Below are 14,612 nucleotides of genomic sequence, written 5' to 3'. Positions count from 1 at the left end.
ATTAGTACATACCACTTGTAAAATATTTTATTACTAGTGTTTTCCAAGGGCAAAGATTTACAAAATGCTCTTGTGTAGCAAAAGGAGTATGTACTAGGCCTTTTTAGCAACAAGTTTTTTATTGTAAAAATCTAGGAGAGTAGAGATAGCTCCAATACACAATAGCTAAGACCTGCCATTTCCTAGCTCAGAATTTTGTGCATTAGTGTTGTATTCTTATTTAGATGATTATATACTATCAAATTTTGCCTATTATTTGATATTTAGTTTAGTGTCTGTAATAATTGTTTATTATTTATTTGAAATTTTACATATTGCAACATTCAGAGTTATGTCAGCAAAAATAAGAGGCCATGCAGTTTAATATTATTCACCTTTGTGGATTTTCAATCATTGTATATCTTTGTTATATATCATTTCCAGTGACCAACATAAAATCATGACAGCAGCTGGTAATGTCCAGCATTAACTAGTCTATTTATGATCTATGAACACACATAACTGTATGTATATAACTTTTGTTCTCTTGTTTTTGCAACTTTAACTTCTGGATTTCTTATATTACTCCAAAATACCTTTTACCTCCTACTAAACATCAGAATTTTCATTTTGATTTTGTCCATAAGACATATTTATTCTGTAAAGAAATTGATATTTCATGGCAAAGCTCAGAGTTTCATAATACAAGTCATTATACTTTGATAATCAGTACTTAACAAAAAAACATTGCAATGCCTTGTGGACAGTCCATCATCTGCCCATCACCCTGCCCTTCGCCAAGCACACTGCTCCAGAAATTGGACCCTAAGTAAATTCCCTTTGGCATTTCTTATACTTTTTGTCGGGATTTTTCGACAGGCGATATCTCCTTTTTTCTTACTACTGTGTGGCTGTTAGTTACGCGTATTTTTCCGGTGTGTTTGTTTCAGATAAGTCAGATATTGAAACAGAACTCTACCAAGTTACTTACACCCCTCCCGAACTTCCAAAGCGTCTTCTTAACAACTCCAGAGGTACCATAGTTGCTTCTTTCACATTCTTTCACAATATCCCACTTTCTACCTTTATCAGTTTAATCCATCCAAGTCTTCTGAGAGTATTAAAGTAGGTACAGTAATTAGTATTTGGCTATGTCCAGTACCATATGTTTCCAAAAAAAAATAGTTTAAGTATATAAGAATCTTGTAGCTTGACTGTTTTGTAATGGTACATTCAATAAGCGAGCTTTTGGCACATTCCCTCAAGGTGCAGGGCTTAGACACTCTAGATGATTTATACCATTGATCTGTATTCCTTTAATCTGATGTTTTACTTGGGTCATATATTAGTACACTTAAATTAGAATGTTAAAATGGGGCTACAACATGTCATAAATAATATTTCTCTTCTTCAGCTTGGTTGTAAATATTGTCACTAATTATGAAAAAACCTGATGTGTGCCATGTCTATGGCATTCATTCTCCCAGCCAGCCACTTTCTATGCATCCATCCTTTAGTCAGTCAGTCCATTTATGATATATAATATGTATTTATTGTCCTTTGTCTGAACTTTTTTATTTGATAATTAAGAAGCAGATTAATGACGACTGCTGTAGAATTGCTTTTTGACCTATATTTACATCTAAAATTGTTCAGTGCCAAATGTAATTCATTAGAAATAAAAACACTTATAAATCAAGTTTGTTAAAGTTTTGCAGCTGACATTGCATATATCACATAATACATTTAATTTAAAGGTATTCCTTAATATTAACACTTCATTGACATATTACCACCTCCCTGGCACACAGTGAGTCTCTCCCTCCCATTAGATGGGAGTATGCACATCACAGCTGCTCAGATTTTGTTTTTTGTCATCATGTAAACAAAAATTTTAGATGTACTTCATGGTTGCTTTGTATAAAATTGACTAATAAGGATGATAAAGTTCAGCAACTTTCATGAATTCTCCATTCACATATGAGCAATTTCATACACTTTCACGCTCATTCACATTTTTCTAGAAAATTAATCCTTTTAAGCTGGGACAATGGTGAGAACATTCGTCTGAGTATAAGACATCATACTCATTTTTTGTTATAATAAATAATGTCCATGTAAATGTACTGTAACATTCATGACCCAGTTTTAGTTGTTAAATACAGGCAAATATTACTTGGTTCTTACTGCACCTCTAAATACTGTACCGATTGGGAATGTGGCCATTGTTTGTCTTGCAAGTCTACATAGTTTATAAATTAGTGTTACTTGGTAGTGGAAGTGGGCAGGTGACCAGTGGATATGTGCTAGGTTGTGCTGTTGTAAAAAGTTCCTAAAGTTTCACAAAGTATCCATGACCACCTCCACCAGCTGGCGCCCATCTTGTCATGCTGGCTGGTGAGGCTGTCCACTGGTCCCCTGCCTGACCATGCTTCCTTGTAGGGAGGTGCTAGGTCATGGTTATTGGTTGTTGGAGTTGTAGTTCATTATCTTTACAGATATCTTTGACGTTGTGTGTAAACTTGATTGTCAGTGTGATGTTCTAAGAAGTTCTTATGGGCTCCTTAATAATAGCTGTTGGTTTGCATCAGAAAAGGATATTGCAAATAAATGTATTATGCACTATGATCAATGATACTGACTGAGTATGCAATTCAGAGGTAACTGTGTTAGCTGTGTTTGTGTTTCTGATGAACTAAGTTATGGGGCAACAAGTAATAGTTTTGGCCAGACTGGAGCTGCTGGGGATGCAGCTGTCATTCACTTTTCCATTTTTATGCTCTCTGGACTCACTGCAATCTTATAGGCCAGGTTCATTCTTTATTTTAGATATCTAATGGAAGGCCAAAATGTAACTCTTCATTTGACCAAGAATCAACTAGACTATATTTATAATGCATAAGTTATAGTTTGATATTATTGTAAAAAAAATAATTGGCACCACAGAGTTCATAATTTTTAGTTATCTAATATCTCAGTCATGCACTCTATTACAGAACTGTTCTTGGCACTGGTGGAGTAGGGCTGTCCATAATGATACTTTGTAGGAGGCACCCCAGCAGACAGTCATAGGTGGTCAATCAGCAAGATTTGCTGAGGGCAATGCCCTGCCAGGTGGCATTCACTGCCCCAAGCCTTACCTAGTACCCTAGTCACTCCACTCTACAGTATCAGGTCTACCTCCTCACCGTCGTTGAAGAATCACATAATAATGCATCCTAGTGCTCCCCTAAAGAACGCTTAATTGTTCATTAAGAGATTGTATATTAGATGAGTCATCTATACAAAACTAATAATAGACTTTCTAATATTTCTAAGAAAAATAAATTTACCTCTTTTTCTATGAGGTACTGTGGCTGAGGAGGAAAGATTGTTTTGAAAGAATTGCTAAAATCCTAATGTGCCTCCCTCCCCACAGGCGACAAGATGCCAGTCCGTGATGGAAGTAAGTGTCTAACAAAGCAATTTTCCCCAATTTTATTCAATTTACATGTTTTTTCCTGATGACTAAGACCTTTCTAGCCCATCTACCATCCCTCCATTCACAGACTGTGACTCCTCACCCTCCAATCCTCACAAGCATCTCTCAGTTGCCCATTTTTTTTATTAAGAAACATGTGGTGTGATACTGTTGTCCTGCACCAGTTTCAAGTGTGTAGACATTGTTCTTAATTGTTCTGTCATGTAAATATGAAATAGTGTTTGTGCATTGTACAATGTTAACTGTCTGTAATGTGTTGTTAGGAAGTGTTGTCTGTGGCATCCAAGCAAATTATGTAATGTGCATGTCTAGTAGTTCTTCAAAACTTTAAAAGATACAGTAAGCTTCTGACTGCATGAATAAAAAGTCAGAAACAAACATAACAGGATAGTAACATGTTGCTGTGAAATAGAATGCTACATTATAATTACATGTTTTGCTTAGTGAATGTATACTGTATGCAGTTGCATATAACACACTTTGCTCATGGGGAGACACCATTTATGCAAATACATCATAAGAGGCTGTATTGAGAAGACAGTTTTAAGGTGCATTGCAATCGTTGCTGCATCTTATAACTTTGTATAGTCCCACAACCTGCTAGAGCACACTCGCATATCTCAACCTACATGTATTACATTTAGTACAGGGAATATTTATTCTCTTTGATTTGATGACCCACATTCTCAATATGCATACACCAGTATAAATTTGAAGATCCACTCCATCTTCTGTAATTCTCCCTTTACTTCCCTATCTGTTGCTGCACTTTTATACTTTTAACACGCCTCAATCACCCCTTGGAATTATTGATTTAGAAGAAGAATCCTGCTTCTCAATCCTTAAAAAAAAGTAATCATAACAGAAGTCTCCAGTTTTCCAAAACCATACTCAGTACTTGCTATATTTCTCTTCTTTCCTAATATTGTAAAACTCGTCTTCATACTTTACAGCCGACCATCCTCTCATATTAGTGCAATTTATCTCAATCCTGTCACATTTTACGAATCGACAGATGATTGACAAACTTCCAATGGAATATAGGCTACATATATTTAATTGGTGCTTCACATACTAAATTACTTCCTACCCCTGCTAAAGACTTCTTGTGTGTAGGGAATTAAAAACTGAATGTGTATAATTGCCTGGATTATACATGATGGGTTTTGGAAGAATGATGTCTCTGTATGGAGCCATGTATTTAGGTTCTGTCAGTGTTATGTGTGTGTATTCAGATACATGTATAGACCTTCCATGTTCTTCTGTTATGTGAAATGAAAATGCTTTGCCTTTTTTGTTTAAGTTACCAAGCATTCATCCAGACATTGTAGGAATTGGTATGCAAAGAAATACCTTTCCTAATTAGATACAAGTTAATGCACTTAAAAGTAATTAATAATTTGTTTCTAATAACTGTGGGTGTGTTATATATAAAAGTTCAGCTTGCTAACAATACTGATATTGATTCCGTTTAAAAAGCACTAATAAAATAAGTTTTAGATTATCTTGGCTTTGCATGAAGAGTTTCTGAGTGTGCGTGCATACTCTGATTACTTGCATTGAGGAACACGTATTAATTTCAGCAAAATGTTTTGAAAGGATTATTTTTGTTTTTGTGAAGAGGTCCAGTGACTGCAAATTACAAAAGTGGATGTATATTTAGTCATTCCCTAATATTACCTAATATTTGTTGTCTTATGCTTATGTAATATATTGGTTTTCACATGCATGAATACATACCATTACTAACCATACTTTTTTCTTATTAATAATTAATCAGTGCCAGAACATTAAAAAGAATGTGTATGTTTTGTATAAGAGGTGAAGGATGCACGCAGGCGTCATTCCTTCCATCAGGGAACGAACATTGGGATTTCTGAGAAGAGAATGTCAACGAGATAACTTTGTAGTAGCTGTTCTTTTATTATGATTGTATTTCATTGACATTATCTTTACGAGTTTTGAAGAGTTCTTATTTTGAGAACTTTTCTCAATGGAAGAAACAAGTAATGTACGTATGATGTTTTGTGTTGGAAGCATGATGTTTTTGTTTTGTGTTATATGATGAATGCTCTTTGCCTAAATAGTCACCACATGTGTTGCTTCCATTTTACTAAAAGGTACAGTTTTCTTAATTATGTCTGGAGTGAAATTTCAGCCAGAAATGCGTGCGTTTCTGTGTGTGTGTATGTGTGTGTGTGTAAATCTGTAAATATATATACATTTTTTTATCACTGAATGAGTCATTAGGAAAGAATTAGATAATCTTTACTAATATGCCTTATATACACTTCAGTGATCTTGTAATAATCTTGCACTTTTGCATGGCAGCATGTCAGAGCATGTCAAACTTATCTGTCAAAATGTCTGCCGTGAACTTGTTTGTTCCAGCATGGCAACTATTTTCCGACAAACCACCCACCCTTCCTCCTTGCCATGTGTGTGTGTGGCAGTAGTTATGGAGCTCAGTGACCAGACACTTTTGTTTCGTGACAACGTATTTTTTTATATGTACTACATAAACATTCTTTTTTTCAGCTAATCATCATCATCATCATCATTACCTAGCGTGCATGTTTTCCCCTATTGACTGCTCTACTTCCTAACAACAATTAATACCACCAAAGAAATGTGCAACAGTCAGGAAAATATACAACTGTAGGTGCATTATTGAATAGGAATATGTTTATAATTTTAATACATACATATACATTATATATGTTGAACTTTATTTGATTTTTTCAATGTGCTATTGGTCAGTTTTGCCACAAAATGTTATGCAATGGTTGACACACAACACAAGCCATACACTGTAAATATGCTTTAATCTGATTTCCCTTTTTATAGTTTAGGTTATAGTCTCCCTTCTGTAAGGGAGTGGTTTATCTTATCTTCATGCAAATTTCAGGAGTATGTTGTTTCATAAGTTGATGCAGGAGTGGACTGAAACATCATGTACATAGTTACAAATTACACATATATAATGTGTCATTGTTCTACAGTTGCAAACCAAAACAGCAGTGGACAGCCTTTGGTCAATGCTGCCAAGACTCTGGCTGCCGCCAAGAAGAATGGAGGCCGGGCGCCGGACGCCCTCACCTCCCCCACCCAGGGCTACAACCGGTCAGTCCCTCAGCAGGACAGGTACTTATGACTTCCCTGTTGCTAGCGTATGAGATGTATTCATAGTGACCATAAAGTCCAGACTCCTGAAATGAGCATACAGATGGTCCCAACACTCATGAGTGTTTATGTTCCCAGTCTTCAATAATTACTTTAAAATATATAAATGCACATGAAATGAAGATTTATCAGAAATCTTGAGAACTCTCCTCATGTATATTGGGAGCAGTCTGTGTGCTGAATATGGATATACTAGAGGTGACTAATTTCATGACCACTATAACTGGGATACAGGATTGTGATTTGATAACTTGACTAATGAGGCTAAAAGGTTAAAGTTACCTTGCCTGTTAGAAGATCTAGAAGTTTACCTGACATTTGCACACTGAATGTTAGTTGTTTATATTTGACTAATATTAATTAAGTGGAGCTAGCACATGACTCATGAAGATGTTAGTTGATCAGAGGATGAATAATAATACAATCAAACATCTGCTGCAAAGTCATTTTGTGGCATCTCAAGTTTATTGTGTTATCAGGTAAATATTCACAATTAATACTTCTCTGACTTTTCAAATACATACAAAATTACTGATTAATATCTTAACGTAAAAAATATAATACATACATTTAGTATATATGTAATGTTTAGTATTCATTGTGTCTGATTAATGGAGCATCTTTTTAGTAATACATTTTAAGCAATAATATTTTAATGGAATTGTTAAGATTTGATTCCTAACACTGTAAAAGTACCGTTGTAGGTTCTAACATGGCATTGCTTACTAACAAGAAAGCCTTTTTTGATAATGTTAACCAGAACACATCACACATTACGTTTTTATCCAACATGAGTGTAGTGCTTGGGGATGAGATTCAGATGACTAAGGTTAATGTGTGCAGCTGGTGGCTCCCAGAATTTCATATTTAATTGGTGATATCTTGTTTGATTTTCTTGTGTGAGAGTGTACAAGGAGGTCAGCTGATAGTGTTGAAATAATAAAGAAAAGGACAATATAGAAAAGAAGGAATCATGCCTCTATATGTCTCATATCCTACAATATCCTACTAATTTACCTCCAAATTGATAAGCGAGTGTTTATATATTGCTCACTTATGAAAGTAAATTGCATTCATTATTCACAAACAAAGATGATGACTGTACTCAAGCGTTCATTTTATTTTTTGAGGAACCTTAGCAAGGATTTCAGTACAGTGTATATAAGTTGTAGTATCCTCCTGCTTCATTAGTTAAAAGTAACGGCACTGGAATGTTAGCAATATGCTTTAAACTTTTCAGTTGTCACTTGTCTTATTAAGAACTTTTCTATGGTGAAATATTTTCCAACGTTATTGTTAGAAACTAGCTTTGCAAACCATGACTCAATATAAAAAAAATATATATAAATTATTTAATGGCATTCTTTGTGGAACTTAAAGTTACCATATGTATTTTGTACTCACCATTAATGCTATATATAAAAATGCTCTATATGATGAGATATATATTATTCTCATTGACAAATTGTTTATTTGTCACTGAACAAGCCACCTTAGCCATTTACTCTACAATCTGGGTAAACAGATATGGCAATATTATGAAAATTTAGTCTTTACAGATTTCATCTCTAGCAATAAATGTTTCATCATTTTCTTAATGACTCCCATTAATTGTTTGTTTGTGATGTTTGAGATTTCACTATCACAGTAAATATGTTTGCACTTACTCACCTTGTCATGTTCTCACTAACCTTATTCAGAGGAGTCTCACTGCTAACATTCACTCTCCACTCTGTGTTGTGAGTTACACTCCTGGGTTCCTCACACGCTCCTCACGGGCTGGTTGCTCACGCTGTCTTCTTGTTACTTGCAGGGTGACAGAGGACAACACGTACAGCTATCACCTCAGCTACGAGGTCAAGAAACTCATGTACGCACCCTCCCCTCACGTTTCCACGTAGCGCGCCCTCTGTTGTAGCTTGATTTATGTCCCGCAACTGTCACTTGGTTTGAGTCACTCCTGTAGTGTGGATTTTGGCACCACAACCCTGGAATCACAAAGTAAAACTTTCATGATGGTATCAGAATGTGGTGTATAGAGGTCTACATTATAGTAAAAGAAATTTTATTCCTGCAGCCATAGATGTGGCAATTTTTTCCTGAATGTCACAGTGCTGTGCTGTTGCACATGGCAGTCCTCATACATTTAGCTGTGTATATGGCCAGCAAACTAGCAATAATAGGAAATTATGATTATATCTTTTAATTCACAACTTGGTAAGCTGTATAGCAGGCCTTTTGCCCATACAAGTCAGTCATTACTTTTGGAGAATAGTTGAATAGATTTGTAGGTACATTCCCTGCACCTGATTTGTCTAGTTATGCCTCATTTAGCACACACACTTCTGCATGGCCACTCAACAACAGTCCTCTTTTTTGCATTCATTTGTCACCCAAATACATGCACTTTATGGATGATGATATCATGCTAGGCATTTTATTATATACAATATGTTGCTGTCTTTGTTTTCAGTACAAAACACGTCAGGGTCATTTGCATCTATGTTATTTGAATGTTTATTAGGATAAAGGAATATTACTATGGGGTCATATAGTTAAATCAAGCATTTGTGTTCCATCTTCTTTTAATTAAATAAGATTTTTGAGTAAAAGACCACTGCAAAAATGTTCATGTATCATGTTTACTTACCACATAGTGAGAAACTTACACTTAGTCTGTGCAGATGATTATGTGATCTTCACAGACCATCAGCAAGGGGTGAAAACTGCATGCTTGGCCCCTTTATTTTGGTGCTTGAGTGTTGCTGGTGACAGTCTTAAGATGCATGATCAATTTGGTTATCAATATTATTACTGTAATATATATATATATATATATATATATATATATATATATATATATATATATATATATATATATATATATATATATATATATATATATATATATATATATATATATATATATATATATATATATATATATATATATATATATATATGTATATGTATATATATATATATATATATATATATATATATATATATATATATATATATATATATATATATATATATTGCATATATAAATTTGCTCAGTTCATAATATGATCATTATATATTATTATTATTATTATTATTATTATTATTATTATTATTTCGCTCATCTTCTTTTTTATTGCATCATTAAATTTGTTGAGTCATAATACTGATTATTATTATTATTATTATTATTATTATTATTATTATTTCAAAATGCAAATAAAACACATTATTTTCTATTTCATAATATTTCATCATCAGTAAATACAATAGCTATTTTTGCATATTGATAAGGAGTAAATTATTATTCAAATATATCTGCTTATTATATTATATTATATTATAACTATTATCATACTAGTCTTTTATATATATCATTGACATTGTCTAATTATTGTAATAATTTTTTGGCCTTTATTTAAGAATCATTGCAAACCCCTTGGACAGCTTCTTATCTTCGGACTTAAAAATGCTGCAAAGTCACGCCTTTCATTGTGTCAGTGTCAGCAACATAGTCAACATAGTCTTGTGCCTTGGTGATGGAAGGATGGCTGGAAATATGAGGCGTCTAGTGCTCAGGGGGCGAACAAGCAACTTACCTAGTTTTGAGCTACAGGCCTTCAAAGTCAAGCGTAGCAAAAACATAATAAAAAAAAACATACATCAACAGAAAGTTTTCAGCCAGACAAATTCAAAGGAATCAGTGTTGTGTGAAATTGTGTTAATTGTTAAAAAAAACACAAACACATAAAGGTGTTTTTTTATTAATGCATGTTTACTATCCGATTTAATCCAAACTCGGAAAATTAAAAGAATGTGATGTAACTAACAGCTAATTCAAATTTCAAAACAAAATTTCCATATTTAGGTGTTTTATGAGGTTTACTAGTGATCTTCGCCCTTAGAGCCCTGATACAGCCAACTTCATACGCTCTGCAGACAGGCAAAAACACGCTACCCTCACCACCCTTCTACTGGGCCATAGAAACCGATTTCCCATTTTCACATTCACAGAGGGTTGCACAGTGCTTCCATCTACCGGAAACAGGCAAAAACTCAAAATCCCCCATGTTGGCGTGTTCGCCCCTCGAGCTCTAGACGCCTCATATGTTCCTCGACCTCCCACACACACACTAAAACAAATTAATAAAACCATATGGGATTGACTACATAGCAATACACCAAGCCATAGTAACTGCTATGTTTTAATTAAGCCTACATAAAATCAGCATTCATCCTTAAGGAGCATTTTCCAATGATTGCACAAGAACTAGGATCTTGTTCTCCCCTCAGGCCCACCAGTCGCAGCAGTGGGGGTGGAAATGGTGGCACTAACAATGGTTTGACCGTTGGAATAGCTGACGATCAAGCCAAGGACTTTGACTTTGAGAAAACAGAAATGAAATATGACTCAACAGGGATGTTCCACTGGTGCCCTGCAAGATCATTAGAGGACTGTATATTGGTAAGTTTTTTATTTGTTGTTTGAGTGGATTGAGGAGAATTGAGATAGGTAATATTTTTAGATATCACATAACTTGATAAAATTTTGTTTTGATTGTGGAGAAAAAATCCACAGTGAAGTTTATGTGTTTAGAAGGTGTGCAATTTTGATGTTATACTCTTCTTAACCACTGTTGTATTCTTTTGCAGGACCGTAACCAGGCGGCCATGACAGTGCTAAATGGCCATGTGGTGGTCTGCCTTTTTGCTGATCCAGATTCACCGCTCATCGGCCTTAGAAACCTAGTTATGCCACTTCGAGCCTCCAATTTCCACTATCATGAGCTCAAACATGTGGTCATTGTTGGCTCCGTAGACTATATTAGAAGAGAATGGAAGATGCTTCAGAACCTGCCAAAAATATCTGTTCTGAATGTAAGAACCTTGCTGTATAATCACCATTTATTGATGAATAGCTATGCATTTATTACAGATAATCTCAACTCACTATTAACATTGCCACCCACAGGGATCACCACTTAGTCGAGCAGATTTGAGAGCAGTGAATGTTAACCTTTGTGATATGTGCGTCATCCTGAGTGCAAAGGTCCCCAGCAATGACGACCCAACGTTGGCGGACAAGGAGGCCATCCTTGCTTCACTCAACATCAAAGCCATGACCTTTGATGACACGATTGGTGTTCTCAATCAGAGTAAGCATATTTCTGTGTAGTGTGATAAGCTAAAAAGTTTTGATATCAGTTAGTAGCAAGTAATAGATTAGTTGATTTCTCCTCAGCTTGTGTAATTGTAATCAACAGAAAACTGTACCTTTGTGGTTTTATAAATTATTATAGATGAGTTATTTTCCATGATGAAATGAATGAATTTTATGTGACTCATATTCTTTCTTCACCAGACCCAAGTAGTGGTGGAGACACACTGAGTCCTTTGGGCTCCCCCATAGTGCTGCAAAGGCGTGGTTCTGTCTACGGTGCCAATGTTCCCATGATTACAGAACTTATAAATGACAGCAATGTTCAGTTTCTTGATCAAGATGATGATGATGATCCAGACACTGAACTCTATCTGACACAACCATTTGCTTGTGGTACAGCTTTTGCAGTCTCTGTTCTTGATTCTCTAATGTCCACAGTAAGTGCTTCATACCTGTATCTCCTATTTTGTTGCTCATGATGATTATGAATGTTAACAGATGTGAATCAATCAAAAAGGAGGTGAAGGACTCCCATCATGGATGTGATTATAACATTTTTGTTCCTTTCCACAACAGACCTACTTCAACCAAAATGCTCTCACTCTGATCCGCTCTCTGATCACCGGTGGCGCCACGCCAGAGCTGGAGCTGATCCTGGCCGAGGGCGCCGGCCTCAGGGGAGGCTACAGGTGGGCTCACAGCTTTGTTGTAATGAGTAGAACTAACTTTTTGCTACACATAAATTTTTGTCATAGAAATTAACCTTTTATATAACGCCACAGTTCACTCATCATATTTCTTGACCATACATTATGTTGTGTCATGTCATATTTGCATTGTCCATGGTGACATGTTTATGTAGAGAAAATATGTATGAAGAGAGAAATATATTAGTGATGGTAATAATTTATGAAGTGAAAATGTGATGTCAATAGTAATGCATCCTTGTTTTATATTTATTTTTTATATGGAAATAGTTTTCAGATTTTTGAGAAATCTTATAATGGGTAAGCATTACATTTTCCAGCACATGGCATGTGTGTGCCTGGATCCTGGAAAAAAATATATGTGTGACATTTAATGTTGAGTGCTCCAGCAGTAATGTAGACTAGATCACTTTGACAACATGGTTAGCATACTCCTACAATTTAATTTCCACTTTGTCTCAATCAACACCAGAGCAGAGTTCAGCATGCTCTCTAAGAGCAAATACTCTTACTTTCCACACTAAACTACATGCAGATAGCACACACATTCACACTCAAACACACACTAATCTCTCTTATATATATATATATATATATATATATATATATATATATATATATATATATATATATATATATATATATATATATATATATATATATATATATATATATATATATATATATATATCAAGGTTCAAAAAAAAGAAAAAAAAGCCTCAGAGAGAACAAGAAGTGCCCCAAGGTTGGCCTCCACCTCTGCTGAAGATTCAAAGCCGTGTCTTAACTCCTCCAAATTTCTTTTAGTTAACTTCTACAACATTCACAGTCTTCACTATAATTTTCATTCTGTGAAACAGCATCTCTTGTCTTCTAAACCTCACCTTCTCTTCCTGATTGAAAGAAGTTTCCAAGGCTAATGATAGTTATCTCATTTGTGTTCCCTCCTACTTTCTCTATCCTAAAAAATAGCCTCCCTCCATCTGTGTTTTCTCCTTCCTATGACTTGAATGCTTTAACCCGGTAGCAGCGGGGATCATGTTTCTTAATGGTCCATCCAAGCGAGAAAAATGAAAAAAAATCACCCCTCACACAAACCATTTATAATATATATCAAAGCATTTGTGATCAGATTATGTATCATCTAGTTTGGGGGGTAAATATCATGGCACAAATTTGGCCCGTCGCTGCTACACTGTGAAGCCACAAATTTGGCCCGTCGCTGCTACCGGGTTAAATAAGGAAATATCAAGACACATCATCAATCAAATTTTACCCAACATTTTGGAATCTCCTCCTCTCCCCTTTGCCAGAGCAGTACATCATGGCCTTTTTTTGTTTTTTTTTTTTTTTTTTTTTTTTTCCCAAGAGCTACTCCTTTGCTGTAAAAAAATTATAAAAAATACCCATGTGCTTTATAATGGATTCATAGAATATCTGTAATTTGAGAGCAAATCTAGACTGTAAACAGTACAATTCTGTTTTTCATTGAACAGTAAAAGACTAGGTTCAGCAATCACTCATCACAAAAATATATCACTGTGTGAGCTAAGCTGATAGGAAATTGTTTGATGTAAACTTGTCTTGTAATGTGTGGGGTAAATTTATTCCTCACTGTAGCAAAGCTTTTACCATGAGTCACTGCATTCCACAAGCTACAAAATTTACACCATTGACACTGTATCTGTTAGCTGTATAGATGCATCACAGCAACGTCACTGCTTGGAAGTCTCAGGTATAAGACTAGAACATTAACTTCCAGCACTCCTGAGACTTTGGCTAATCGAGACCGTTGTCAAGTGGGTCAGATCTCCCTGTATGACGGTCCGCTGGGTCAGTTTGGCGAAGGTGGCAAGTATGGCGACCTTTTCTGCGCAGCTCTGCGGAACTATGGCATGCTTTGTATCGGTCTGTACAGGTAAGTAGGCACCACCACCACTCACCCTTCCCTCTCCTTTCCCACCCGCACCTCACACCTGGTATCTCCAGCTATTCCATACAACAGTGTCACCTCCCGCTACTCATGAGTGTGTCACAAGTATTTAAAGGAGTTAAGACTTGGCTCAGAGTGATGAGTTGTTGAAGTTAATTAAACTCT

The 14,612-nt window shown here is 35.3% G+C and overlaps 1 protein-coding gene across 7 annotated transcripts in view; it reads left to right on the top strand.

Annotated features, from left to right (window-relative positions):
* Positions 1–14,612, top strand: part of LOC127003321 (calcium-activated potassium channel slowpoke-like) — a 168,037-nt gene that overhangs the window by 148,249 nt on the left and 5,176 nt on the right. For 5 of the 7 annotated variants that reach the window (XM_050869822.1, XM_050869816.1, XM_050869820.1 and 2 more), the window contains 10 exons: positions 930–1,013; positions 3,398–3,424; positions 6,463–6,604; positions 8,457–8,513; positions 10,940–11,111; positions 11,300–11,524; positions 11,619–11,802; positions 12,009–12,244; positions 12,384–12,496; positions 14,277–14,432. In XM_050869822.1, the coding sequence (XP_050725779.1) occupies positions 930–1,013; positions 3,398–3,424; positions 6,463–6,604; positions 8,457–8,513; positions 10,940–11,111; positions 11,300–11,524; positions 11,619–11,802; positions 12,009–12,244; positions 12,384–12,496; positions 14,277–14,432 (1,396 nt within the window). The remainder of the gene's footprint in view (positions 1–929; positions 1,014–3,397; positions 3,425–6,462; positions 6,605–8,456; positions 8,514–10,939; positions 11,112–11,299; positions 11,525–11,618; positions 11,803–12,008; positions 12,245–12,383; positions 12,497–14,276; positions 14,433–14,612) is intronic. The other 2 variants (XM_050869818.1, XM_050869817.1) reach the window with 2 other exon arrangements.

Source organism: Eriocheir sinensis, chromosome 25 (assembly GCF_024679095.1).
Source record: "Eriocheir sinensis breed Jianghai 21 chromosome 25, ASM2467909v1, whole genome shotgun sequence".
NCBI classification, from domain to species: domain Eukaryota; kingdom Metazoa; phylum Arthropoda; class Malacostraca; order Decapoda; family Varunidae; genus Eriocheir; species Eriocheir sinensis.
The sequence above is the reverse complement of the archived record's forward strand: the minus strand, read 5'-3'. Positions and strand labels throughout refer to the sequence as shown.